At 40.8% G+C, this 27,045-nt stretch overlaps 2 protein-coding genes across 2 annotated transcripts in view; one reads left to right on the forward strand and one right to left on the reverse strand.

The window, feature by feature from the left end:
• Positions 1–14,039, reverse strand: part of CRLF3 (cytokine receptor like factor 3) — a 38,193-nt gene extending 24,154 nt beyond the window's left edge. The window contains exons 1-2 of the mRNA XM_059669493.1: positions 13,830–14,039; positions 646–853 (exon numbers count right to left, since the gene is read on the reverse strand). Of these exons, the coding sequence (XP_059525476.1) occupies positions 646–853; positions 13,830–13,946 (325 nt within the window). The 5' untranslated portion in view covers positions 13,947–14,039. The remainder of the gene's footprint in view (positions 1–645; positions 854–13,829) is intronic.
• A 5,040-nt stretch (positions 14,040–19,079) lies between these two features.
• ATAD5 (ATPase family AAA domain containing 5) overlaps positions 19,080–27,045 on the forward strand; it is a 42,639-nt gene continuing 34,673 nt past the window's right edge. Inside the window, exons 1-3 of the mRNA XM_059669494.1 lie at positions 19,080–19,548; positions 24,224–26,124; positions 26,738–26,846. Coding sequence (XP_059525477.1) covers positions 19,480–19,548; positions 24,224–26,124; positions 26,738–26,846 — 2,079 coding nt within the window. The 5' untranslated portion in view covers positions 19,080–19,479. The remainder of the gene's footprint in view (positions 19,549–24,223; positions 26,125–26,737; positions 26,847–27,045) is intronic.

The following is a 27,045-nucleotide window of genomic DNA, read 5'->3' on the forward strand; positions in this document are numbered from 1 at the left end:
ACCTGGTACCTTTCAGTCCGCAGGCCAATGCTCTATCGACTGAGCCAAACCGGTTTCGGCTTGTTAACCTATTAAAAAGAACAATGGAATTGCCCAGCCAGTGTGCCTCAGCAACTGAGCGTTGACCCAGGAACCAAAAGGTCACCGGTTGATTCCTGGTCAGGGCACATGCCTCGGTTGCAGGCTTGATCCCCAGTAAGGGGCGTGCAGGAGGCAGCCGATCGATGATGTTCCTCTCTTACAGATGTTTCTACCTCTCTATCCCTCTCTCTTACTCTCTCTCTAACAATCAATAAAAAATATATATATAAAGAACAAGGGAATTAAACTCTATAATCCACAAACACTCTGAAAAAGATCTGAAGACTCAAAGTGACCTTAAAATTGCTCTGTTAACAGTGAATGTGATAATATCATGGAACTGTTTGAGAAAAATCATTTACTCCTTGTTTTGTAAATGATTATAATTAACACTTTAATTGCACTTATGCTGGGATACCTCACTGTGTACCTGTCATCCTATATTATAAACTGTCCCATGGTAGGAACTTCGTAAGCACCCCACAGATGGCAATAAGCCTGCTGGCATCCTGAGAAATGAGCATTGTCGATCTGAATTTGCCACATTTAATAGGAGAAGCCCACCTTCTTGGACCAAGTCCTCTGCAGTGTTAACTCCGTGCTCTATGAGCTTCTGGCAGTCATCAAGCGGTTTAATGGTCTCTTGCTCAATGGTATCCACTTCTTGCAAAAGGGTCACCAGTCGCTCATCCAGGAGCTTCCCAAGGGTTCCCTTTAAATCATTAAAATGCTGTTTGAGGACATCTCTGGTCTGTGATGCACTCTCTTTGATCTGAAAAGAAATAACAAAACTCAGAATCAGAATCACTAAAAAAGGCTAATCCAGAAGCAACACCTATGATAATTTCAAGGTTCTATACAATCATCATCTTCTATTCACTGGAAAACCAAATGTGATTCATCTGCACAAACTTGCAGACTTGCACACAACTGGCCTTCAGGTGAGACAGAATGGGCTCAAACCCTGGTTCCATCATTCACAAACTGTGTCAATGTGGTCAAGGAAATTAAGCACTCCATACCTCAATTTCCTTATGCTTACCTCACTGGGTTGATGCTAGGGTTAAATAAAAATATATGTTGCACTTAGTAAAACAATTGGCACACTGTTGTTCTCAATAAATAAGTGTTAGAAAATATTATCTGTACAAAGTAATTCGTGGCAATAGTACATTTCATTAAAAAATAATTTTAAACTAGGAGGGCATTAAAATTCATTTGCTTAAAGAATAAAGAAATGGTACATTAGAAAGCTACAATACCAAAAAATCCACTCGTGGATAAAATGCCCTCATTATGCAAAAAAAAAAACTAAGAATTTATTTAAAATCCTAAGAAGCTCATAAGAAGAAAATGTTCATTAAAAAAACACACTTCTGGGCCTGGCTGGTGTGGCTCAGTAGTTGAGCGTCAACCCATGAACCAAGAGGTCCCCATTTCGATTCCTGGTCAGGGCACATGCCTAGGTTGCGGGCTTGATCCCCAGTGGTGCGTGTGCAGGAGGGAGCCGATCAGTGTCTCTCTCTCATCAATGTTTCTATCCCTCGCCCTTCCTCTCTGAAATCAATAAAAATATATTATTTTTAAAACACACTTCTGGGACAATGACTTAATCTTTTTTGAGTCATGGTCCTCTTTGTGAATCTCACTGAGAGATTTATAGATCCTCTTCCCAGAAAAATGAATACCCTACTTAATCAATTTCAGGGGTTACAAATTCCCTTAGACCCCAACCACGGCTTGCTGGGAACAGTAAATCTGAAAGGTGGTTTGCAGAAGAATCCAACAGGCTGCCTGTTATAATTCAGATTTCAGGGCTCCATCCCAGACCTACCCCACTAGAAGCTTGGAGGAGGGGGCCAAGAGGAGTGTATGGAGTTCTTGTTTTCCACAAGCACACCTGTGATTCTGCAGCCCATACTCTGAGAAATACTGCTCTACGTCCACACAGCCAGATTAAGGACCGCTGCTCTAAGACAGCGGTCACCAACTGGTGGTCCACAGACCACTGGTGGTCTGTGAGGTCCAAAAGGTTGGTGACCGCTGCCCTAAGACATAAAACAAGAAAATCTTTACATTGCACACATATTACGGAAATGTGTGAATATATTTCACACATATTCTTTTTTCTTTTTAAGAATACATATAACATGGCCCTGGCTGGGTGGATCAGTTGGGTTAGATCGTCAACCCAAGCACTGAAGGGTTGAGGGTCGAAGGGTCGATTCCCAGTCAAGGGGATGTACCTGGATTGCAGGTTTGCTCCCTGTCCTGTTCAGGGCATGTGCAGGAGGCAATCAGTTGATGTTTCTTTCTCTCTCTCTCTCTCTCTCTCTCTCTCTCTCTCCCTCCCTCCCTCCCTCCCTCCCTCCCTCCCTCCCTTCCTTCTCCCCTTCCACTCTGTCTTAAAAGCAATGGAAAAAATATCTCTGGTGAGGATTAACAACAAAAAAGGAAATTCTAACTATAAACCAAAACTCTTAGTTGAATTAATTTGCTAACATTATCATATTAGTTTCATATGACATATTATGTTTACTGCCCTAACCCTTTTGCTAACTTGATCTTAGCAAGAATGTTTGAAGTCCAAGAAAACCACCTAGAAAAAATATATCAAAATATGGAGAAAGCACTATATTTATTTTTTTTTTTTTATTTCAGAGAGGAAGGAAGAGAATGATAGAAACATCAATAATGAAAATCAGTGATCGCATGACTGCTACTGGGGATCAAGCCCACAACTGGAGCATGTGCTCAGACCGGGAATCCAACCGTGACCTCCTGGTTCATAGGTCGACACTCAACCACTGAGCCACGCCGGCCAGGCTACAGTACTATATTTTAATAGCTAATAGAGCAATTTAGAACAATTTCTATTTATTCTCTAATACTAAATTTAAAAAGCAGACATACAAAATTGTTTTGCAGAAATGTTCACAACCACATAAAAACAAAAGATGCCCCTGCCCAAGGACAACAAAGAAATGCCCCCCCAAAAAAAGAACTAACAGTTTGATTGGCTGGGTGGACAGATCATGGATGCAACTTTTTCTTTTTTTCACCTTATTGGGAGTTACAGTGGCTGGTACATGTGCAGTAATAGAATTCCTTAAATCATAAAGTAAAGGAGAAATCCTAATTTAAATTTAATGGTTAATCTCTGTAAAGTTACTAAAGAACTTCTATAAAATAAACCAAAGTCAAAGTTGTTTTGTTGATTTTTTTTTAAAAAGAGCCAAACTCGCCCTAATCTGTTTGGCTCAGTGGAGAGAGCGTCAGCTGCAGACTGAAGGTTCCCAGGTTCGATTCTAGTCAAGGGCATGTATGTTGGTTGTGGGCACATCCCCAGTTGGGGGTGTGCAGGAGGCAGCTGATCGAAGTTTCTCTCTCATCGATGTTTCTAGCTCTCTATCCCTCTCCCTTTCTCTCTGTAAAAAAATCAATAATTTTTTTTTTTTTAAAGAGCCAAACTAAAAATGTACTTGATTTGGTTCATCACTCAGCTGTGGGATCCTTGGGAATAAGCCCCTAACATACCAGCACTAAGCAAATAAATGTTACTGAATAAAAATAAAGTTAATCAAGTGTGCTTTTAAGACCTTACTAAAAGAACCAAGGGAGACACATCACCTGGAATATTGTCAGAAATGCAAAAATTTTCAGGCCTCACCCAGAGCTACTAAATCAGAACCTGCATTTTTAACAAGATCCCCAGGTGACTCAGACAGACCTTACACATGTGGGAACACTGTAATACAGTTTGCACCCCTACCACCAAGAGGAAATTCTGCAGCTGAACACTGTACCAACCAGGCCTGCCTCTCTCTCTAACGGATGCGGCACACACGGGAACGGCACACACAGGAAGTGCACTGGTTAGGTAAAGTCAATTTCCTCTTTAGAAAGAATTCAAAAGCTCCTTGCAGGGCCTATGTTTTGTTTCTGTTTTAGAGCCTCAGAAGAAAAAAGGAAGTATGTGAACACAAAGCAGTGAGAGGGCCAGGGAAGGGAGACTCCATTTCTAAATCCATCTCCTGGACTTTCATTGTAAATGTGTTTCCTTTTACTCACAGAATGCCAACCACTGCTTTTCAAACTTGATACTACCTCGGCATCATTTCTTCTCTCCGTTCATAATTTAAAGCCTCAGGCACCTTTAAGCCAATTATGTAACCAAGTACATTCGCTTTGCTTTTGAAACTTTAAAAAATGTGGGCTTCGCTGCTGAGTGAGTTGTCCCTATCTGATGTGGCACCATGGTCCAGTGTGTTCACGATTAGCTCGTTAATCTTCACAACTCTGAGAGGTGGGTCTGCATTGTTTATATTGAGCAAAGTGAAGCTCAAAGTCAAAAAAATTCCGCAAGGCTTCCCAGTGCCTGAAACAGTCTCACTCCAAGGACCATGGTCTTTCCCCTCACCAGGCTGTTTAGTACTTATGGATCCCATGTGAAAGAATCCCCAGGTCAACCTATAAATTATGTATTGCCTGATGTAAGATGCATTTCTTGTCCTTGCAGGAAGAATCCTGTCATGGTCAACCAGTCAGCCCCAGATGCTAACTAGCCATTCTAGGGCAAAACAACTGTGATGGTTTGTAACAAAGTAGATTTAAGAATACAAATGACACACAACTCAAGGTTTCTAAGAGGAAACTAATATACCTTGTTTATAGTTATTAATAATATTCTAGCCCTGGGTGGTTTGGCTCAGTGTATAGTGTCGCCTGCGGACTGAAGGGTCCCGGGTTTGATTCTAGTCAAGGGCATATGCCCAGGTTTTGGGCTTGATCCCCAGTAGGGGGCATGCAGGAGGCAGCCGATCAATAATTCTCTCATCATTGATGTTTCTATCTCTCTCTACCTCTTCTTTCCTCTCTAAAATCAATAAAAATGTATTTTTAAAAATACTGTAAAAGATGGCCTAGATAAGAGTTTAAAAAAAAAATAATATTCTGAACCAATTTTTCACTAAAACCTCTACTGTAACCGACCATTAAAACTAATTCACAGCTCTGGACAGTGTGGCTCAGTTGGCTGGAGTGTCATTCCATGCACTGAGAGATGGTGGTTTAACTCCCGCTGGGCACATACCCAGGTTTCGGGTTCAATCCTGGTTGGGTCTTTCACATCAATGTCTCTGTCTCTGTCTCCTCCCCTCCTCTCTCTAAAATCAATTTTTAAAAATTAAAAAAAATAATAATAACTTGCCCTGGCCAGCACTGCTTAGTGGTTAGAGCGTCACCCTTCACACTGAAGGGTCTCAGGTTCGATTCCTGGTCAAGGGCACATACCTGGTTGCAGGTTCATCCAGTCCAGGCACGACTGGGAGGCAACCAATCAATGTGTCTCTCTCACATGGATGTTTCTCTCTCTCTTTCTCCTCTCTCCTCTCCCACTCCTTTCAACTCTGAAAATCAATGGGAAAAACTATCCTCGGATGAGTATTAAAAAAATATAGTAATAATCACTTATTTACAAAGTTTACACAGCAGTTGATTAATCCCAAAGCTATATCAAGAAAAAGGATTGTTGCCCTAACCGGTTTGGCTCAGTGGATAGAGCGTCGGCCTGCGGACTCAAGGGTCCCGGGTTCGATTCCGGTCAAGGGCATGTACCTTGGTTGCGGGCACGTCCCCAGTGGGGGGTGTGCACGAGGCAGCTGATCAATGTTTCTAACTTTCTGTCCCTCTCCCTTCCTCTCTGTAAAAAATCAATAAAATATACTTTAAAAAAAAAAGGATTGTCAAGGGTAGGGGGGAAAAGGAGACATATGTAATACCCTTTATAATACTTTAAGCAATAAAAAAAAGAAAGAAGGAAGGAAGGAAGGAAGGAAGGAAGGAAAGAAGGAGAGAGAGAGAGAGAGAGAGAGAGAGAGAGAGAGAGAGAGAGAGAGAGAGAGAAAGAAAGAAGGAAAGAGAAAGAAAGAAAGAAAGAAAGAAAGAAAGAAAGAAAGAAAGAAAGAAAGAAAGAAAGAAAGAAAGAAAGAAAGAAAGAAAGAGGGACAGGATAGGAAAGGACAGAAGAGAACAGAATAGAATGTGTATTTCAGGAAATTAAGTAACTGGAATCTTCTCTATCTCCTCTAAAACATGCGTCTTCATGACTTCATAGAAGTAAAGAATTTTTATCTTCTAATTTTAATCTATGAGTTTATTTTCCCAATTATTTTACGAGTAGGAAACTAAAACTATATAAAATTAGAGACTGACTTTAAACACCATCAGCCAACAAGGACATAGAGATAAAAAATAAAAGACAAAGATATAAAATAGTCAACTGAAATTGAAAAAACTAACCAAAATGCTTCTTCTCAATTCATATGAAATGTACTGCATTGGCTATTGCCTTTGTGCTGACACCAAGACATTAGTCATTAGAAATAACAATGATAGCAATAATAACAGTACAGTAATAGCTATCATCTACTGAATACCTACTGTGTGCCAGGTACTAACATCCACGGTCTTATTTAAATTCTATCACCCTCCCTATGAAAAAAGCATCTGTAGATGAGTAACATATGAATCAGAGACATGAACTTGCCTACATTACAAAGCTACTAAAGTGGCAGAGAATTTGAATTGTCTGATTCATGTATGGACTCATAAGTGTTGCTACATTTCCTTCTTATCTCTCTTACAATTAGGCTATTTTGTTATGCTTATTTGAAAACATCCAAAAAGAAAATCTTTATTATATGAATTGCTAGTCTGTTACATTCGTGGCCCTCAGTGAATCACAACTCTTGGTACTCATATCCTCCCTCCCTTAGAATATAGGCTGGGCCTGTATTCTAATGCAGTCAATGTGCATAGCTATAGGCTAGAACTGATGCTCTGCCAGTTCCAGGCCTCAGCCTTAAGAAAACCTGGCAACTTGTGCTTTGCACTTAGGGGGGTCCTGAGTCACCATTTAAGAAGTATGTCTACCTTTCTGGAGAGAACAAGTGGAAGAAGGAGTAAAGTGGGAAGGGTAGGAGGGAGGAAGAGAGGAAGGAAAAGAGATATACTGGCACTGAGGCCCAACCATAAATCCCAACTGACTCCTACTACCACTAAGGCTCCAACAGGTTAAGTGAACATTCTGCCTCGAACATGCCAGCCTTAGCTGCCATCTGATTGCAATTATGTGAATGTTGCCAGCAAACTCAGGTATGGCCAAATGAACCCCAGAATAGCAAATAAAATGATTGCTTTTAAGCCATTATGCTTTGGCACAGTTTGTGTAGGAACAAATAGCCAAATCATATGATAAAACAAATGTTTAATTCTTGATTATCTGCATTAATGAATAGGGTGCATTTAATCAAGACAATGAATATTATTTAAAAAATCTGCAAAACTACACCCAAAACATTCATAAAGGCACTCATTCAGTATTTAATGAGGTCTAGTTATGTTCCACAAACCAGGGTTATAAAAATAAATAAGGTATGGTCCTGACCTCAAAAAACTATCATTTTGGTAAAGGAGACAGTTGCATGCACACGTAACTATAATAAAAGGTAGCACTACATTCTTATATAAGTGGGATAGCCACAAACTGTCATCAGAGCTCAGAGCATTCTGCTGGGCAAGAGAATAGGAGAGAAGTAAGGGACATCACTTTGAATAACAATAATATTTAGTGGTATTATTACAGTTAATATTTATTAAGCACTTCGTATGTCCCAGACATTGTGTTAAGCATTTTTAATAAATTTCTCATTAAACAAATATAAGTAAGAAATAAATTTCTCATTTAAATTCCCACATTGGCCAGGTAAAGTAGGTACAATCCTTATCCTCATGGTTCAGATAAGGAAAGCGAGGTTCAGGAACGTTAACTTTGTCATCTCCTGGCTAACATGGGCAAGTACTGACGAAGGAAAATAACTGCAAATATAAGTGATTCGCTGATACTTCTCAATAATAAAAGCCCGTCCTACATCTGTGTGGCTTTTTTAGATCACAAAGTAGCGATATTATTTACCAGACTTATAGTAGCAAGAATAGCTCTTTATCAAAATTATACGTACATTACAAATTTACATTGGCAAAAAAATCTATACAGAAAAACTGACATTCACACATTTTTCCATTAACATCACTGATTGTAACAGTATGGATTCAAATGCTTGCTTTAATTCTTATTTATATTATTCTATATTTCAAGTGAGTGCTGGATTCAACAAGCAGCTTTCAGAGTGTCATGTTTAAAGACAATTTGTGAAAAGACAAATTCAAGAAAAGATGACTGAACAGCCAATGTAAATATGTGGTCTTCTGCACACAAACATGTGTGCAGCTTTGTTTTTCTTGGTTGTGGGTCGTTTAGCATTGCTTCTAGAGCTTTGCTTCTAATATTTGGTGTACCTGAGTCAACACACTGCAGCCTGCCACCAACCAATGCTCCATAGCTATCCTATCTAACAGACTATTCAGATATCTTGGCGTTCAAAATTAGATTGCAGGTAGGAAAGTTTTCGTAATAAATGCTTATGATATGATGTTAACCAAAAGAAAAAAATGAATACAAAGTTGCATATACAGTAGTCTCTCAATTTTACAAGATAATATGTCTAGAAGGAGACACCAAGATGTTAATAATGGCTGAGTTATTATGAGTTATTTTTAAATTATTTAATCCATTCTTGGTTTTCCTCGGCTTAGATATAACCATAGGACACTATAATTGGGACTTTTTAAGTACTACTGCAGTAACAAATTATTTCAAACAGATTTTTGGACTGTTTTGAAAATGGGTAACAGAAGGGGAAGTGGGAGATAAAAGAAGCAATAATAGCTTTCTTTTCTTTGCTGAACTACTAGGACTTCCTGCCCTGGTTCTCTGAAATAACTTGTTTTTTACGCTGAGTTCTATATCTGTCCCAGTCTTTAACTAGTATGCTATGTGTTTTCAAATGCTATGGGATAATAATCTATAGAAAACCTGGCATTGTATATTAGGAATATCAAGATTATGAGTTAAATCTTCAAGAAATTATCTGAAATCAACTATTAAAAATTGAAAACAAAATATTATAAAGACAAAGGGTCACATTACAGATGTTAACAAATTATTTCAAACAGATTTTTGGACTGTTTTGAAAATGGGTAACAGAGGGGAAGTGGGAGATAAAAGAAGTAATAATAGCTTTCTCTAGGACAGCACTGGCTCCAGGCTGTCAATTATTCACTTGAATATCCTTGTATAATTGTCTAAAAGACCTATGATATTCCAAACAATGTTTCATCTTGGGGATAAACCATAGCAATTTATGAGTCACACCTGGGGTTTAGATTACACTACAGAAGTCAATAGAGAGCTGATGAAATGGTAATGATATACTCTAAGGAAGTGTGCCTCTAGTTTTAATGTGCATACATATCATACCTGGCAATCTTGTTAAAGTACAGATTATGATTCAGTAGGTCTGGGTGGGGCCTGATTTGTGCATTCTTCACAAGCTCTCAGGTCATAATGATGCCACTGCCGTGGTCACGGATCCTTGTACTAGCAAGGATCAAAGGGATACCACTGGCATCCCCAGTTGAGCAGGGTCCTCACCAAATAGTCTCTCATTTAGGTACCAGGATCTGGCCCTTTACTCTGAAAGAGCAGAGACTTGTTTTTGTTAATGCCCTGAGCGGCAATGACTCATACCAATTAAAAGGCACATGAAGGCCACCACATTCATTTTATAGAGTGAAATATAACTGTACACATACTAGAATATTGGTATTTCTCACTGTAGGCACCTCCAGTACCTCCAACGAATCCCCCTTTGATAATATACAAAGATGACGTTTCTAAACCTGCAAAACTGAGGATGAGGACCTGGATAGTGGCAATGTCATCAAGTTGATGCCACTCTACCCTAGCCGGTTTGGCTCAGTGTATAGAGTGTCTGCCAGTGGACTGAAGGGTCCCGGATTCGATTCTGGTCAAGGACATGTACCCCTGGTCAGGGTGCCTGCGGGAGGCAACTAATCAATGTCACTCTCACATTGATGCTTCTCTCTCTCTGTCTCTCCCCCTCCCTTCCACTCTCTCTAAAAATCAATGGAAAAATGTCCTCGGGTAAAGATTAACAACAACGAAAAAAGATAGTGTCACTCTGTAAGGCAAATCTGACTGGCCAGCTAATATCACTATGTGACATCTTGATCAGCTATCGACTTACAACAAGCAGAAAAGCCAACTCTGCAGAAATAAACAAGTGATGAAAATGACACTGGAAGTAAAAATCTAAAAATGAACACATAAGAATTTAGGTTCTTCTTATCTGTTTTGCTTTTAGGGGTAGTAGTGTAAAGACCAACCATCAAAGAAAAGAGTAAATCCATTAAGGCAGTGGTCTGTTTCCTCAGCCACAGCTTTTCTAGGACCTAGAAGAATCTCTGGCTTATAGTAGGCACCCAATAAATATTTATTGAGTGAGTGAACAAATGAGTATTTAAGGAGAGTGGGAGTTAATTTCTTTGGTATGTACATTTTAGTACCAAGGATTCCAGGGAGCTATAGAGAACTATTCTCAATAATTTCAACATCAGTTCGGCCAGACTGGCTGTAAACATTATCTGATTTCCTGAAGACAACAAACATCACACTAGCCTTTAACTTATTCAGTTAAAAGTTACAGACTACCCTTGCATTCCTACACAGAACTTCCTTTTCTCATAAGACAGAGGGTAGGGCATAAACTTAACCACAAGAAGAGAAACTGCTACAATGCTGGCAGTTATTTCTACAAAATAACTTTAAAAGAATTGTACTTTTCCTTCTAGACTTTCATAGACATGATTTTTTAACCTGAAACAAATTTCACGAGAGTTTTAAAGGGTAAGAAACAAAAGCAAAGATAAAAAGTATGCCAAGAGGTCTTGAAAAAGTTGAACAAAGAGTTACCATACTACTCGGCATTCCTAAGTATATACGTACTAAAAGAACTGAAAACATGTCCACATAAAAACCTGCACATGAATATTCTTAGCAACATTATTCATAATAGGCAAAAAGCGAAAATAATCCAACTGTCTATCAATTGGTAAATGGATAAATAAAATGTGGTTAGCCACACAATGAATATTATTCATCTTCATCCATAAAAAGGAACTGAAGTACTGATACATGCTACACAAAGGATGAATCTTGAAAACATTATGCTAAGTCAAAGAAGTCTGTCACAAGAGGCTACAGAGTGTATGATTCCATTTATATGAAATGTCCAGAATAAGCAAATCCACGTAGAGACTGAAAGTAGTTTAGTGGTTGCCAGGGCCTGGAGGAGTGACAGCTAACGGGTATGGAATTTCTTTTTGGGGTGATAAAAATATCCTGTAATTAAATAATGGTGATGTATGCACATCTTTATGAATATACTAAAAACTGCTAACTCATACATGTTCAGGCACAAATTTTATGGTATGTGAATTATCTCACTTAAAAAAATCACTCCCCCCAAAAATAAAATCAGCAAGTAAAAAATATACATAAAGGGGAGCATCCCTTCCCTTTCCCCCCCATGCAAAATCTTTGACAAAAAAGCCATATATTTTATGTAGTTATTCTGAAAATGACTGGGACCCTAAAAATATCCTAACCACCAAACAAAAGCAGCTGCTTATTTTGATAACATTTTTGTAACACAGACCTTCCTTAAAATGCAAGTTGACAGAGGGCTTATTCTACAAACCCAAACATACAATCCACTAGAATTAGCTTTGAGGGGAAACGCCGTTGTAACGGGCAGTGGCACAAAACAGATTCCAGTTCACAAAAGAGAACTACAGTCTAATCAGAAGGCAATGTCATCGGAAATCAAACAGTGATGGATGTTCTTAGTGTTTTCTGTCTCAGTCCCCAGAGAATGGGCCTTAGGACAAAACAAAACAAAAACCCATAGTAAACTACACTAAATTACTGGAAAGTATGTCCTGTATTTAAATTGTTGGATATAAAATTTAAAAGAAGAGAGGCTTGGAAAATGAATACTAAACCATTCAGGGTGGGATCATACAGAAACAATTTTTAATCCATTCAGTATCTCACCAGAAATTAATAAATACTATTCCCAGATGCTAAGCTCACTCATTTAGTGTCAACTCTAACTGCTTAATTGCTGACACAGTTAAATAGTCCTGTTTATATATATCTTAACTGGCTGAAACATTAGTCATACAATAAGAGATACTTTACTCTCTTTTTAAACAATGCCCGAGATTTAGAACCTCTACTTCAAAATAGCTGGAGGAATATTGCAGATGTTCTCAAATGGATATCAAGACAAATACACTGGGAGGCATTCACTAAATCAAGATAACCATATCCTAGGTTTTTTTTTAACATACATATTTTTATTGATTTCAAGAGGGAGAGAGAGAGAGAGAGAGAGAGAGAGAGAGAGAGAGAGAAACATCAATGATGAATCATTGATTGGCTGCCTCCTGCACGCCCCCTACTGGGGATCGAGCCAGCAACCGGGGCATGTGTGCTGATCAGGAATCGAACCATGACCTCCTGGTTCATACATCAAGGCTCAATCACTGAGCCAAATCAGCGGGGCCACATCCTAGGTTTTGCTCCTAAATTATGAATGGTGCCTAGCCTACACCAGCTCTACAAGGATTTTAAAATATATAAAACCTAAAGCATATTGAGTATCTTTAACGATGACTCCAACCAGAGGCACTCACAGCACTATTCTGCCAATTTTCAGATTGATGCAGCATGGGAGGTACTGGATGGCAATTTAGATGAATATCAATGTGATGAAATCTCACTAATTCAAATGATTCCCGTCACTCAAAAAGCATTTATTAAGCACCTCTGTTAACAGTAGTTTGAGAATTATCTGTCCTATCACACACTGGGGGTGGGTTACATCTTTTTCTGTATGAGCTCCAGGGTGTGGGGAAACCATGTGGCTTTCCTATATCTTTGATAGCCATGTCCACGGGGAACAGATAACTGCTGTCACCTGGAAGTATATGTATTTGGCTTCTGCTCTCAGAACGCCTCTCTTTAAATCTGTTTTTCCATTTCCCTGCACCTTTGCATTCCACCCCTCAAGCATTTCATTTTCCTTCTCTGACGTTTCAAAACAGCTCCTTCACCTTAAATCCTAGCCCATCTAGGATGGGGTTACGATGGACGGTTTTCTAAAAACGCATTTAAAATAAATAAATAAATAAATAAGATGCATTCAAGATCACATGGGATGTTAAGCAGTATTCTCGGGCACCGGTCCCATTCATTTTAGCGTTAACTCTCCTGCTTCCCCCTCTCTCCCCGCCTCTCTCGGATCCTCCCTCCCCAACATCCATCTTGCCCCCACCTTCAACTCTCCCCAAGTCAGCACCCACGTCCTCCTCAGGCTCCCGTCCCCACGCAGGCTTCCCCCCGAGTCTCCACCGCCCCCAGCTCTCCTGAATCTTCACCACCCTGTGACGTCCCCGTGTTTTCTCGGGTCCCTCCTTCCCCGCCACCGCGGACCCCACCCCTATCCCCGCCGCAGCCGCACGCAATTTAGGGAACGCCCCCTCACACTCTCCCCGGATTCCCCCCAACTTGTCTCTTCCCCTTAAGAGCCCCCCGGCACCCCCCGCACCCCTTCCCAGATCTCCCTGCACCCCCAGAGCCTCTTCCCTTCTCCCCGGAGAGTTCTGGGACGCGGCCACCCCGCGGAGCCCTCCCGGCCCTGCCCACCCCCGGGCACCGCGCGGGCTCCAGGGCCCCAGCCCCTCCGGCGCGGCCCTCCGACCTGCCTCCGCGCCGCCCGCAGCCCCTGCAGCCTCTGGCCCAGCTCCCGCCGGTAGCTCTGCGCCGCCTCCACGTTCTCGCGGGCCTCCTGCAGCAGCAGCTCGGGCTCCAGCTCCATCGCCTCCTCGTCCGGCCGCTCCGCCGGCGGCCCCGGGCGCGGTTCCCGACTGTCCCGAGCGCCGCCGAGCGGCCCGGCGTGGCCCGGCGCAGGCGGAAGCGCCGCCCCGCCCCGCCCCCCGCGGCCTTGACGGACAGGCGCGCGCGGGCGGACCGCGCCGCGGGAGTCCGGATCCCGGCGCCTCCCGCCACTGGGCCCGCGGTGCCCGCTCCCTGTGCCCGAGCCGCGCCCGGCCCGCGGCGTCTCCTCCGGACACGCGTGGCGGCAGGGAAAGGTTGACAGCACCTTCCCAGTGTTTCCCGCCTCTTATTTCATCCCGGCCTCCTTGGAGCTGCTTCCCAGAGGAGGACACGGAGGGACGGGGAGGGCCATAGACGGTGTCGAGCGTGGGGATGTCAACCCACGCGGCTCCTGGATCGCCCTGGTCCTGCCTCCCTGCCCCGCGGGAATCCCAGCCGCGGGGGGATTTTCGGAGGTTACTCTGAAGCAGGCCCCACGCCCAGAGGACCCCACCCCTGGCCCAGTGAGGGCGCCAAGACAGGCCGTCAGCGTCGGCCAGCGGCGGGGACAGCTGTCCGGGCACACGTCCAAGACAGGTGTTTGCAAACTTTTCTCTCAAGGGCCAGCCGGGGCCATGAGGTCTCCGTTGCAGCATCGTAAATAAGTGGGCGTGGCCGTGTGCAAATATTTACATGTACTCACTTCTGAGTACATGTAAAAAGTCAATTCCAGACCAATTGGATGCCACAACGATTAAAAAACAAAAGTAAAATCCCAACTCTGTGGAACCCTGTCTGATGGCCTGCTGGTTTCTGTCATTGCCACCTCCAGATCAGTCTTCCTGTGTTCAATCTTCCTCTGTCTCATCAACCAGACTATTTACTCTTTAGGACCGTGTGCTCTAAAAAGCATGTTTCCAAAATTTCAAGCCTGGGAGAGTGATTTCACAAGATTTCCTTCAGTTTCCTTTGTATTTTTTCTTTTTTCTATAGTGTGGATATATTAGATTCTTTTTTTTTTTTTTTTTGCCTCTCATCAGTTAGTAGACCGAGGAAATAAAGTTTAATGAGACTAAGATTAGTGTCTTGGCTTTATGGAAGTTTTTCTCTTAATTTAAAAAAAAAATTGCATGTAGTAATAAAAAAATAAAAGAAAAAAATTTTTCATGTAATAAAACCCTCCAGGGTAGAATCAATTCTATTCAATTAGCTTTAGAGAGCTCACATAACATGGTTATGTTCAAGAATATTTAATAAACCCTGTTTTTTACTGACTCAATCTGTGCCTTAACCCTTTGTTAACTTGAATTATCTTCTCCCCCACTTCCAGTTTCAGACCTCTGTAAAGGCCAACATCCTAATTCAAGCCTCTCTCATATTACACCTGGACTAATGCCATATGATTTTTCCTTATATACCCACTTCAGCTATCCTATGTATATTCATTTCCCTAAACAAATACTCAAGAGTGTACTGTATGCCAACCCCTACTTTATCTTAAGACAGATTCCAAGACCCACCTCTCTATCATTTATCTTCCTAAAACATGTTTTGCAAATGTCACTGCACTTGCAAAAATCTTTGCTGTCTATTCATTAAAGCCAAAACTTTTAACCTGAACTCCATGGCCCTTACTTTTCTCTTAACTTCATCTCCCTTCTTTTTATTTTTTTAATTCTTAAAAATAACTTAATTTTAAAAATATTTATTTTTCAGTTACAGTTGACATCCTATATAATAAAAGCCTAATATGCAAATCGACCAAACAGCAGAACGACTGGTGGAATGACCGGTTGCTATGATGTGCACTGACCACTAGGGGGCAGAAGCTCAATGCCCGAGCTGCCCCCAGCCTGCAGGCTCCAGCCCAGCCAAGGTGGGTTCCAGCAGGGGCCCCTGTCGGTCGCCCCACAGATCAGCCCTGATCACCGGCCAGACCTAGGGACCCTACCTGTGCACGAATTTCATGCACTGGGCCTCTAGTACAATATATTAGTGTTTAAGTGTACAACATAGTAACCAGACATGTTTAAAACTCACCTGGATAAATCTAGTACTCAACTGACATACATAGTTATTACAATATTCTTGACTACATTCCCTATGCTTTAGTTTACATCCCCATGCTCCTTTCTTTCGTAAACAGTCCATTTATATTCCTATCTCCAAGACCTTATACCCTTCCCCACTTAGTTTTGTCCTACCTGGGATGCCTTTCCTCACTGCTTTTGTTTAGTTAATAATACCTTAATTCATGTAACAGATATTCTTGAGTACAATAGTGTCTCCTTTTCCAAAGGGAGTATATCCCAAGATTCCCAGTGGATGCCTGAAACCACAGGTAGTACTGCACCCTATTCAGGGTAAGGCAAAAGTAGGCTTACAGTTGTGGGTATGTGAAACAGTTTTTTACTGTATTATTATTTATTAATTATTATATTTCATATGAACAACTGCAAACCGACTTTTACCCCACCCTGTATATAGTATGGTGTTTTTTTTTTCTATATGTATTCACCTTTTCACTGAAAGGAAGCACTTCTCTTTGGCATATCCAAATTGTCAGCATCACTACTCTTGGCACTTTGGGGCCATTATTAAGTAAAATAAGGATAACTTGAACACTGCAACAATCAATCTGATGACTGAGATGTCTAATGACTAATGGGTGGGTATCCTATACAGGGTGAATACACTGGACAAAGGGATGATTCACATCCCAGGCGAAAGACTTCTTCACATTGCTCAGAACTGCATGCATTTTAAAGTGCATGAATTATTTATTTCTGGAACTTTTCATGTAATATTTTTGGACTGAGGTTGGTCAGGTGGATTAGGGGTGAGGTCGACCATTATTGTAAATTCTAAGAGGATAGGAATTTTTGTCTGTTTTGTTTATAGCTGCTTTGTTCATAGCTGACAAATATCAGGCACTCAATAGTATTTATGGATGGATGGATGGATGGATGGATGGATGGATGGATGGATGGATGGATGGATGGCACAGCAGGTAACAGTGAGGTATGGGACTGAAAAAAAGGGGACATCAGTTAAAATTAGAATTAGCTATTCCACATCCATTGCCTTATTCCATGTATTAGGTGATCCCTCCCCATTGCTTCCACACAACTGCATGAGATATAAACCCCCTGCCCCGAAGAGATTGGCGGAGAAACTGAATGGCCTCAGAGAAAAGACCTCCACCTATTAACATTGAGAAGCTCCGCCCAGACCAGTGTATCCACTGGTTAGAGCGTCAGCCAGCGCACTGAAGCACTGGGGTTCCCAGTCAAGGGCACTACCTGGGTTGCAGGTTACATCCCCCGCCTGGTGGAGGCGCCTGTGGCAGGCAACCAATTGTGTCTCGCTAACATCAATGTCTCTCTCTCTCCCTCGCTCTCTCCTTTCAACTCTCTCTCTCTCAAAAAAAAAAAATAATAAATAAAATAAAAACAATAAAAAAAATCAATGGAAAAAATCCTCCAATGAGGATTTACTAATAAAATAAAATGCGTAGTGATTTAGCAGAATAAAAAACTCGAGACATATCCTATTTAGCCCAGCAATTCCACTTCTAAGTGTGTAACCTAGAGAAACATTACAAGGAGGCATGGATAAGAAAGTTCATTGACTCATTAAGTGACAGAAAATTGGAGACATCCTAAATGTTCACCACTAAGGAAATGAATAAATAAAATGTTGTGCATAATTGAATGAAATGCTCAGAAATGAAAAAGGATGAATCAGATATACACATATCATGGATAACTTGAAAAGAACGATGAGTGAAAAAAAGCAAATTGCTGAGAAACATTTACAGTGTTGCCTTTTATGTAAATAAAAGCAAACCAAAGTTTTTTTATGCATACATATATATGTATGTAAACATATAAAAAGGGCTGCAACACTATCTACCAAATAGGTCATATTGGTTACCACTGGGACGAAGAGGAAAAGACTATTTGGGGGCGAATGTCAAGGAGACTCCTTTTTCTCTGTAATTTTTTCATTTTTTTCTCCTCCTTACACCCGGTCTCTCCTTCCCCTAACCCTATCTGCTCCTCCTCCTCTTCCTCATCCTCCTTCTTGGGCAGTGTTCTTATACTACATAAGGTGTTTGTTTTTTTAAAAAAATTAAATTCTGTATTGTTTAAAGTATTACATAAGTCTCTTTTTTCCCCCCATTGACCTCTCCCAGGCCGCCCTCACCCCCAGCTACATAAGGTTTTGTTTGTTTATTTTTAAAGCAAAACAGCAGTCTCCCTTCTTGAAAAACCTTACCCACGGCTAATAATTTTCAAAGAAAAAGCAGTTACCACTAATTTCATCGGATAAATTTGTACCCTTTAAGTTGTCAAGACAATAGCAAATACTATCAAAATGAACACAATTACGTCAATAGTTAATATGAATTTGCATAACCCTACCTAACGAGGTGGCTTCTTGTTATTATTTGAGAAGTCCTTTTCTCTGTCTTATTTTTAGCTCTTACAAACTGTGCAGTTAAAACTATGCCCTCAGACAAAATAAACATATTCTTTATGTGACCGCAATTTAATGTAAAAAAAGTTAAAAAAAATAATTCCAGGAAGACGATGCAAATGAAGTATGAGGTTAGCATCACTACAAACCAGTAAACTGCTAGTTCCTTGCGATGACAGGAAAACGCAAGAACAGCCGAGTCGATGACCTTGGGCTCCTAGCTGCTCGCGAGGACGAAATCCACAGCAAGAAATACCTAAAGGTAAAAAAAAAAAAAAAAAAAAAAAAAAAAAAAAAAATCCAATGTGGGACCCGGAATGGGCGTATCGCGAGGTAGGACGATTGCCAAAATAACATTTTATTCCGCGGGAGAGGAATTGTAATCAATTGTTACTTCGTTTTCTGTATTTTTGCAAAGTTCCACATTTAAATAGGAGACAACGTGGGTCGTCAAAAGTCTAGGGCTTTAATTCTGTCACTATCGGACGTTAGTGAAATCAGGTCCGCATCAGAGAAACCGGGCGTGAGGAGTTCGAATCTTCAAAATCCCCGCTGATTTTACGGTAGGAAAGTCCCGCCTCCTGCGGGTTCGCCAAAGACGTATTTTGGCCCTCGCGTCTCACCGTCCGCGCAGCCTCCAGAAACAATCCTAGGCTCCGCCCCCTGCGCCCCGGAGGGCGCGAAAACCCAATTGACAAGAAGTCCGTCCGAAGCCCGCGGGTCTCCTCTGTGTTCGGCTTGCTTTCTCCGCCGGGGTCCCAGTCCCGAGCACCCAGCCTCGAGTGCCCGACTCGGGGGCGCCCCGCGTTCACCCGCCGCGACCTAGGATCCTGGTTGCCCGCGCTTTTTCACCGTCTCTTCCCGCGTTCGACTCGGCTGAGCTGGGCCCAGCCCCCGCGACCGATCCGGGCGGGTGGGCGCCGGGGAATCCGAGACGGACCCCGCGGCCCAGCGCCTCGTTCCTGCGGGAGCCGGCCGCCCCCATGGCCTCCAGGCATGCCAGGCCGGGCCGTACCAGGTCCTAGGAGCCGGGATTCCGGGAAGCGGGGAGCATGGTGGGGGTCCTGGCCATGGCGGCGGCGGCAGCTGCTCCCCCTCCGGTGAAGGACTACGAGATTGAGGTGAACTTGAGTCTCTCCCTCCGTCTGTGTGGGGCGGGTGAGAGGTGGTCACGACTTTGGATCCTGGGGTGGACAGAGGGGCCTGGGAGGCCCCGCGGTTGTGACCTTGTGTGGGACAGTGGCTGGGGTGTGTCGTTTCTTCGAGCCGCGATCGGTCCTGGTAGGTAAGTGAGGGTTTAGGCCCTAAACTTTAGGGTGACCCGACCAGTTCCCAGCTCCTGAAATGTGGGTGGAACTTGAGGCTTTGGATTGTGAAATGTCACGCAGTATCCTTAAGTCTCGGTTGGTGATGGCGATGATGGAACTTCAGCGTTGAAAGGGATCTTGAAGTCCACCGGGGCCATCCATTCGCCTGTTCTAGGAATGCCCTTAGAATGTCACTACCAGAATCAGACAAGGGGCTTTAAACAATCGTGGGTTTTTTTTGTGTGTGTTTTTCTTTCGCGGCACCAGAGCTTAATATACTGCAGTTAGGAGCCACAGCACGGCATACTGCTCTTCTTTTGTGTGTCAGTGCGATGCGCAGCTTCTCGGTGAAACTTACCGGTGCAACACACCAGCTGTCCTGAGGAAGGGAGGCGGGTGCCTGGCCGCAGGGGAGTAGCCCCTTAGAGGAGACTGTTGCTCTGTGTTTACGCCTTTCCACCCCAAGCCAGCATAGTTCTAACTGACGTATGCATACCGGTGTCCTTGAAGTGAGCCAAGATGTATGCTCACTTATTTAACGGGGGCTCTTATTTTTTCAATTTAGTTTTTAATTTTTATTTGCTGATTTTAGAGAGAGTGCAAGAGAGAGACAGCATTGGTTCGTTCCACTCATTTATGCATTCATTGGTTGATTCTTTTTTAAAAAATATTTTTTTCCACTGCCCTGGCCGGCTTGGCTCAGTGGATAAAGCATCGGCCTGCGGACTGGGGGGTCTCGGGTTGATTCCGGCCAAGGGCACATGCCTGGGTTGCGGGCTCGATCCCCAGTGGGGGGTGTGCGGGAGGCAGCCGATCAATGATTCTCTCTCATCATTGATGTTTCTCTCTCTCTCTCCTTCTCCCTTTCTCTTTGAAATCAATAAAGAAATATATTAAAAAAAATAAAATAAAATATTTTTTCCACTATATGTTTACTTACTGATATTTTATCTTTTTTTTAAAATTTATTTTATTGGCCGAAACCGGTTTGGCTCAGTGGATAGAGCGTCGGCCTGCGGACTGAAGGGTCCCGGGTTCGATTCCGGTCAAGGGCATGTACCTGGGTTGCAGGCACATCCCCAGTGGGGGATGTGCAGGAGGCGGCTGATCTCTCTCATCGATGTTTCTGACTCTCTATCTCTCTCCCTTACTCTCTGTAAAAAATCAATAAAGTATATTTAAAAATACATATTTAAAAAAAATTATTTTATTGATTTTTTACAGAGAGGAAGGGAGAGGGATATAGAGAATTAGAAACATTGACCAGCTGCCTCCTGCACACCCCCCACTGGGGATGTGCCTGCACCAAGGTACCGGAATCGAACCTGGGACCCTTCAGTCCGCAGGTCGACGCTCTACCTACTGAGCCAAACCGGTTAGGGCCATTGGTTGATTCTTACATGTGCCTTGATGGGGGATGGGATCAGGCAACCTCGGTGTTTCTGAATGAACTCTAATCAACTGAGCTACCCCGCAGGGCCTTAAATTTTATTTTTTAATTACAGTTTACATTCAATATTATTTCATATTGGCTTCAGGCATAGTGGTTAGACAACCAGCCTCCCCCCTCTCATAGTTCAAGTACCCACCTGACGCCATACATAGTTATTACACTATTATTGACTATATTTCCTATGCTGTATTCTTTCTTAATTTTTAGAATCAAGTAACTTTTGTCCAGTTACTAATCATTGTTATGCTCATAATTGTTTGTTAAATCGAGGTAATTGCTCAGCTTGTCTCAGGTGTGAAGAAGGACTTGGTACTTGAATTACATAGTTTTTTATTTTTGTGTGGTCAGTTTTATCCATCTTTTTGTTACAGTTTCTGCTTTTGGCACCCTGCTTAGAGAGCCTATTTCATAACAGTGATACTTACTGTTTAGTATTTTAAGGGTAAGGGCCTTATACACATTATTTTACTTAATATCAGCCTTGTGATGAGGTACTGTTATCTGTGTTCTACAGAAGGGAGGTTACAAATTAACTTAAAGTAATTTGCTTAAGGTCCCTCACTAGTAGATGTCAGGGTGAGCACTTAAACTTATATCTGCCAGACTCGAGAGGCTATGGTATTGTGTCACTGATACCATCTCAGGGTAATAATAATAATACAATTAATTAGCATTTTCTTCAAATACACTTACCATTTACATTTTTTTATTTTTTATTTTTTTTAAATATATATTTTATTGATTTTTTACAGAGAGGAAGGGAGAGGGATAGAGAGTTAGAAACATCGATGAGAGAGAAACATCGATCAGCTGCCTCCTGCACATCTCCCACTGGGGATGTGCCCGCAACCCAGGTACATGCCCTCGACCGGAATCGAACCTAGGACCCTTCAGTCCGCAGGCCGACGCTCTATCCACCGAGCCAAACCGGTTTTGGCTACATTTTTTATTTTATTTTATTTTTTTTTATATATTTTATTGATTTTTTACAGAGAGGAAGGGAGAGAGATAGAGAGTTAGAAACATCGATGAGAGAGAAACATCGATCAGCTGCCTCCTGCACATCTCCCACTGGGGATGTGCCCGCAACCCAGGTACATGCCCCCGACCGGAATCGAACCTAGGACCCTTCAGTCCGCAGGCCGACGCTCTATCCACCGAGCCAAACCGGTTTTGGCTACATTTTTTAAAATATATATTTTATTGACTTCAGAGAGGAAGGAAGAGGGAGAGAAAGCTAGAAACATCAATGATGAGAGAGAATCATTGATCAGCTGCCTCCTGCACACCCCACACTGGGGATTGAGCCTGCGATCCGGGCATGTGCCCACTGGCAATGGAACGGTGACCTCCTGGTTCATAGTCGACCCCCAACCATTGAGTCATGCAGGCCAGGCAAATTTTAACATAAAATTTTAAGCCTATAATTTATTTTGCCTCATGCTTATCCAATAGTGAGAGATTTGTCCCAATACCATTTAACTGCTTCGTTGCCCACTAAATTAAATGCTACTGTTATCACATACCAAGTTCTTAAATTTACATGTCTTTTTCTGGTTGTCTTTTCTTTTCCTTTCTTTTCTTTTCTTTTTTTGTAAGAAAACATTTATGCCCTAACCGGTTTGGCTCAGTGGATAGAGCGTCGACCTGCGGACTGAAGGGTCCCAGGTATGATTCTGGTCAAGGGCATCTACCTGGGTTGCGGGCACATCCCCAGTAGGGAGGGTGCAGGAGGCAGCTGATCGATGTTTCTAACTCATCCATGTTTCTCTCTATTCCTCTCACTTCCTCTCTGTAAAAAATCAATAAAATATATATATATATATATATATATATATTTTTTTTTTTTTAAAAAAAGAAAACATTTATTGGGTAAATTACAAAGGTAGAAAAAGTAGTTTCTGGAAGAAATGGGCTTAGGAAACAATTTATAGAGGTAAGAAGGGCCCTTGATCTTGGGAGTGAGTAAGCTAATGGTAACATGCCTGGGAGGTGGGAGGGAAAGGGAAAGGAAGGAGAGCCTTTTTCTGGTTTTCTAACCTATTTCATTAAGTTGCTTGCCTTTGTTCATCGGTACTAAGCTTTTAATCATGATAGCTTTATAATGTGTTTTACTTTTATAGAAGTATAATGCGCCCATTCATTATTTAAAAATTTTTCTTGTTATTCTGGCAAATTTATTCTAACAAATGAACTGAGGGAAGTTAAAATCAAAGAAAAGACTGATGGAGCTTTGTAAGTTGCTAATTTATGACCAACAAAAATATAACTTTTTAGCATTATAGTCATCTTGATATTATGAGGGTAATAAGTAATGGAAGATGCAGGCAGTACTGTTTTAATAGCAAATTAAAATACTGGAAAGTTTTATTTGTGGAAAGTGTCCTTCACCATAATTTTTACTTGATTAGTAAATTTTGGGTTCCTAGGGTTGTTCACTATGTACCCGCTTCTTAGAAGTAGAAATTTTTTGCCCAGCTGGTGTGGTACAGTGGTTGAGCGTTGACCTAAGAACGATGAGGACATGTGCCCCGGCTGTGGGCTGGATCCCCTGCCAATCAATGATTCTCTCTCATCATTGATGTTTCTTTCTATCTCTCCCTCTCCTCTCCTCTCTGAAATTAAAAAAAAAAAAAAAAAATAAGTAGAAATTTTGTTTATTTTTAACTTAAAAAGTGAAAACGGAACAGAATTAATATTTGTAGAGTTCCTACCATGCATCAGACCACATATTTTTATGTAGCATGTTCATTACTTATCTTGTGAGGTGGGTGGTACTATTCAAAAGTTATAGAATAAAAAGAGGCCAATAGAAATGAACACGTTTGTACCTAAATATGGTGGCCTTGAAACTTTTTATTGAAGGATAATATGTCTATAGTAAAGGTATAAGTTGATGTCATGTTGAGATTTGAATTAGGTTTAACTTTAAAGCTCATTTTACATCTAATTACGGATAATATTAGATCATGTTTACAACACATGTTTTGTATTATTTTGTTGAAATAAACCTTTTATCTTTTTTTAAATTGATAGGTATGCAAAAAGCGAAGGAGAGATGATGACAGATCTTCCAGTGAAACAATTACGAAATATTTATCACCAGTAGAGAAGACTGGAGACAGAGTTTTTTCTCCACCAAAATCCAGTAATATTCTGGATTATTTTAGAAAAACTTCACCCACAAATGAGAAGACTCAGTTAGCAGGAGAGTGCAAGATAAAATCATCTGCAGCATCACCTGCTGACATTGGCAAAGACTGTAAAATACCTTTGGAAATGTTCTCAAATATAGAGTTTAAGAAGAGAAGAAAGACAGTTAATTTATCTCATCAACTAAGTAATATTAAACCTGAAAATGAATCTCCAATTGAAATTAATAGTGATGATAGCAAAGAAGACTCTAGTTTAAATAATGATGTTGTGGAGAGTAGTACTTCTGTTTCACTCAAGCAACATGTAGAAATACTTGGAGAAAGTATTCAAGATATCAAAAACCAGTCAGGCATTGTGGCCTCCAAGAAAAGTTCTAAGAAAGTAAAACCTAAACTAGGGACCACAGAAAATGATTGTAAAAATTTGAGAAAAAGGAAACGCCAAGAGATAATAGATCTATCTGAAAGTTTACCCTTGGCAGAGGAGCTAAATCTCCTTAAAAAAGATGGTAAAGATAGTAAACAGATAATTCCTTCCCTAGTTAATGAAATGGAGAGTACTACAAATAATGTAACTAAACCAGCCCAGTTAAATGATGGTACAATAACTGTCTCGTATGAAGAATTTTTAAAAAGTCACAAGGAAAATAAACTGGAACAGATCCCAGACTCTACAATGTCAATTTGTGCTCCTTCTAAAACTGTTGAAGGTAGAGTCACAAGTGGTTGCACAAGTGATACAGAAACCTGTGAAATTTCCCAGCAAGTACCCTTTAAGACAGTTACTGTTCTTGCACAAGTTCACCCTATCCCCCCAAAAAAGATAGGGAAAATACCCTCAATTTTCTTGAAACAAAAGCAGTTGGAAATGGAAAATAGTCTGTCTGATCCCGAGAATGAACAGACAATTCAGAAAAGAAAATCTAACGTTGTCATACGGGAGGAAGAACTAGAATTGGCAGTATTGGAAGCTGCAAGTTCTGAAGCTGTGAAACCAAAATGCACTCTAGAAGAAAGACAGCAATTTATGAAAGCATTTAGGCAGCCAGCATCAGATGCACTTAAAAATGGAGTCAAAAAGTCTTCTGATAAACAGAAAGAGCCTGATGAAAAATCTTTAAATGAGGAAGAAAGAGACAGTAATTCTAAAAAAATCATGGAAAATCCTAATATCCAAATCGTTTCAGATAATGGCAATTCACAGTCACACACTATTAAAGGAAGTTTTCCTAAGGGGAAATGTAAAAAGCTAAAGAAAAAGGATAAGAAAATGTTAGATATTGGTGCTACTTCAGGTGAAAATAGAGAGGGAAATCCTCAAATGAAGGAAACAACTTTTTCCTTTAAAGGTAAACAAAGTAAAAATAGGCTTAGAATGAGTTTAAGACAAAAGAAAACAGGAGTTTTCAAAGACAGCCCGTTATTTAGCAGTGCAAGTTTTATTTGTGAAGATAGAGCAAATGATGACCCTCTAAAGATTTTTTCTCAGTATAAGAAGTCTTCAAGAAAAACTAGCACACCAGTTAAGGATAAGGTAATATATTCTAAAGCTGAAACTGAAGACAGCTTGGTAAATGTTTTTACACCCAAATCAACGAGGAGATCTATAAGAGGTAGCAGGACACCTTCTGCAACAATCATTGGAGGTACGGATTCTGGAGATGCACAAGATATATGTCCTGTGAATGCTTCCACTCCAAGAGCATCCAACTCATCAGAAAAGCATACCTTATATGCAGCGGAATTAATCACAGTATCCTCTGATTCAGAGAGTCCTATTAGGTAAGGCAAAGTTTTGTTTTTGTTCTAAAGTTTTAAGTATTTTGCATATACTGTTAGCTGGGAAGGAAAATGAGCATTAGAAAGTAGTATTTTTTCATAGAATACAGCTGATTTATAAGGAAAATAAAAGAGGGTGTCAAAAATGCTACTTTTCCACATTTAATAAAGTCAGGCATGATTTTAGAAGATTTCTAGATATATTTTAGATGAGCTCTACACTCTTATAACAGTTGCTGAATGAAATAGTCTTCAAATATGAATTCGGTGCATTTAACAAACGAGACTAAAAATAAATCATAGAACTTTATTTCTTGGGTAAACGGCGCCATGCACTATGAGGTCTATACTTGCATACTGGTTTTGGCTAAGGTAAGAGTGATCTTAGGGGTTAACTTTCTGTAAAACTCATGACTTCTAAAATAAGCAACTTATATTGCAAGTTTAACCTTGAGTTTGGCTTACTTTTGAATTAGTAATTTGAAACTAATGGAGTTTTTTTATGTTTTTCTGTTTTAGAACTGTCCAGAAATTGGAGCCCTAGTTGGTTCTTTTCTGTATTGAAATTCTTACACATTATAATCATGAAAATGTTTCTGAATTTTTTTCCCCCCAGAATGAAATTCACTAGAATTAGTATTCCCAAAAAATCTAAGAAGAAATCTAAGAAAAGTTCCAAGAAATCTGAAGCAACTGGTGGAGATTTTACCTATCAAACTAGAAAGGTAATTGAAATATTAGGGATTCCTGTAAGTGATATTCTATTTTCTTATAAGCAAAAATAACAACTACTACTATTAGAAGTAATACACTCTAAGAAGATTCACACATTTCTTGGATTGATTATGTTAACTACAACCCTATGTTATTTTCCACTATTTTTTTATTCCTCTAGTTCAGTGGTTCTCAGCCTTCCTAATGCTG

The sequence above is a fragment of the Myotis daubentonii genome, chromosome 16 (genome assembly GCF_963259705.1).
Source record: "Myotis daubentonii chromosome 16, mMyoDau2.1, whole genome shotgun sequence".
Lineage (NCBI taxonomy): Eukaryota > Metazoa > Chordata > Mammalia > Chiroptera > Vespertilionidae > Myotis > Myotis daubentonii.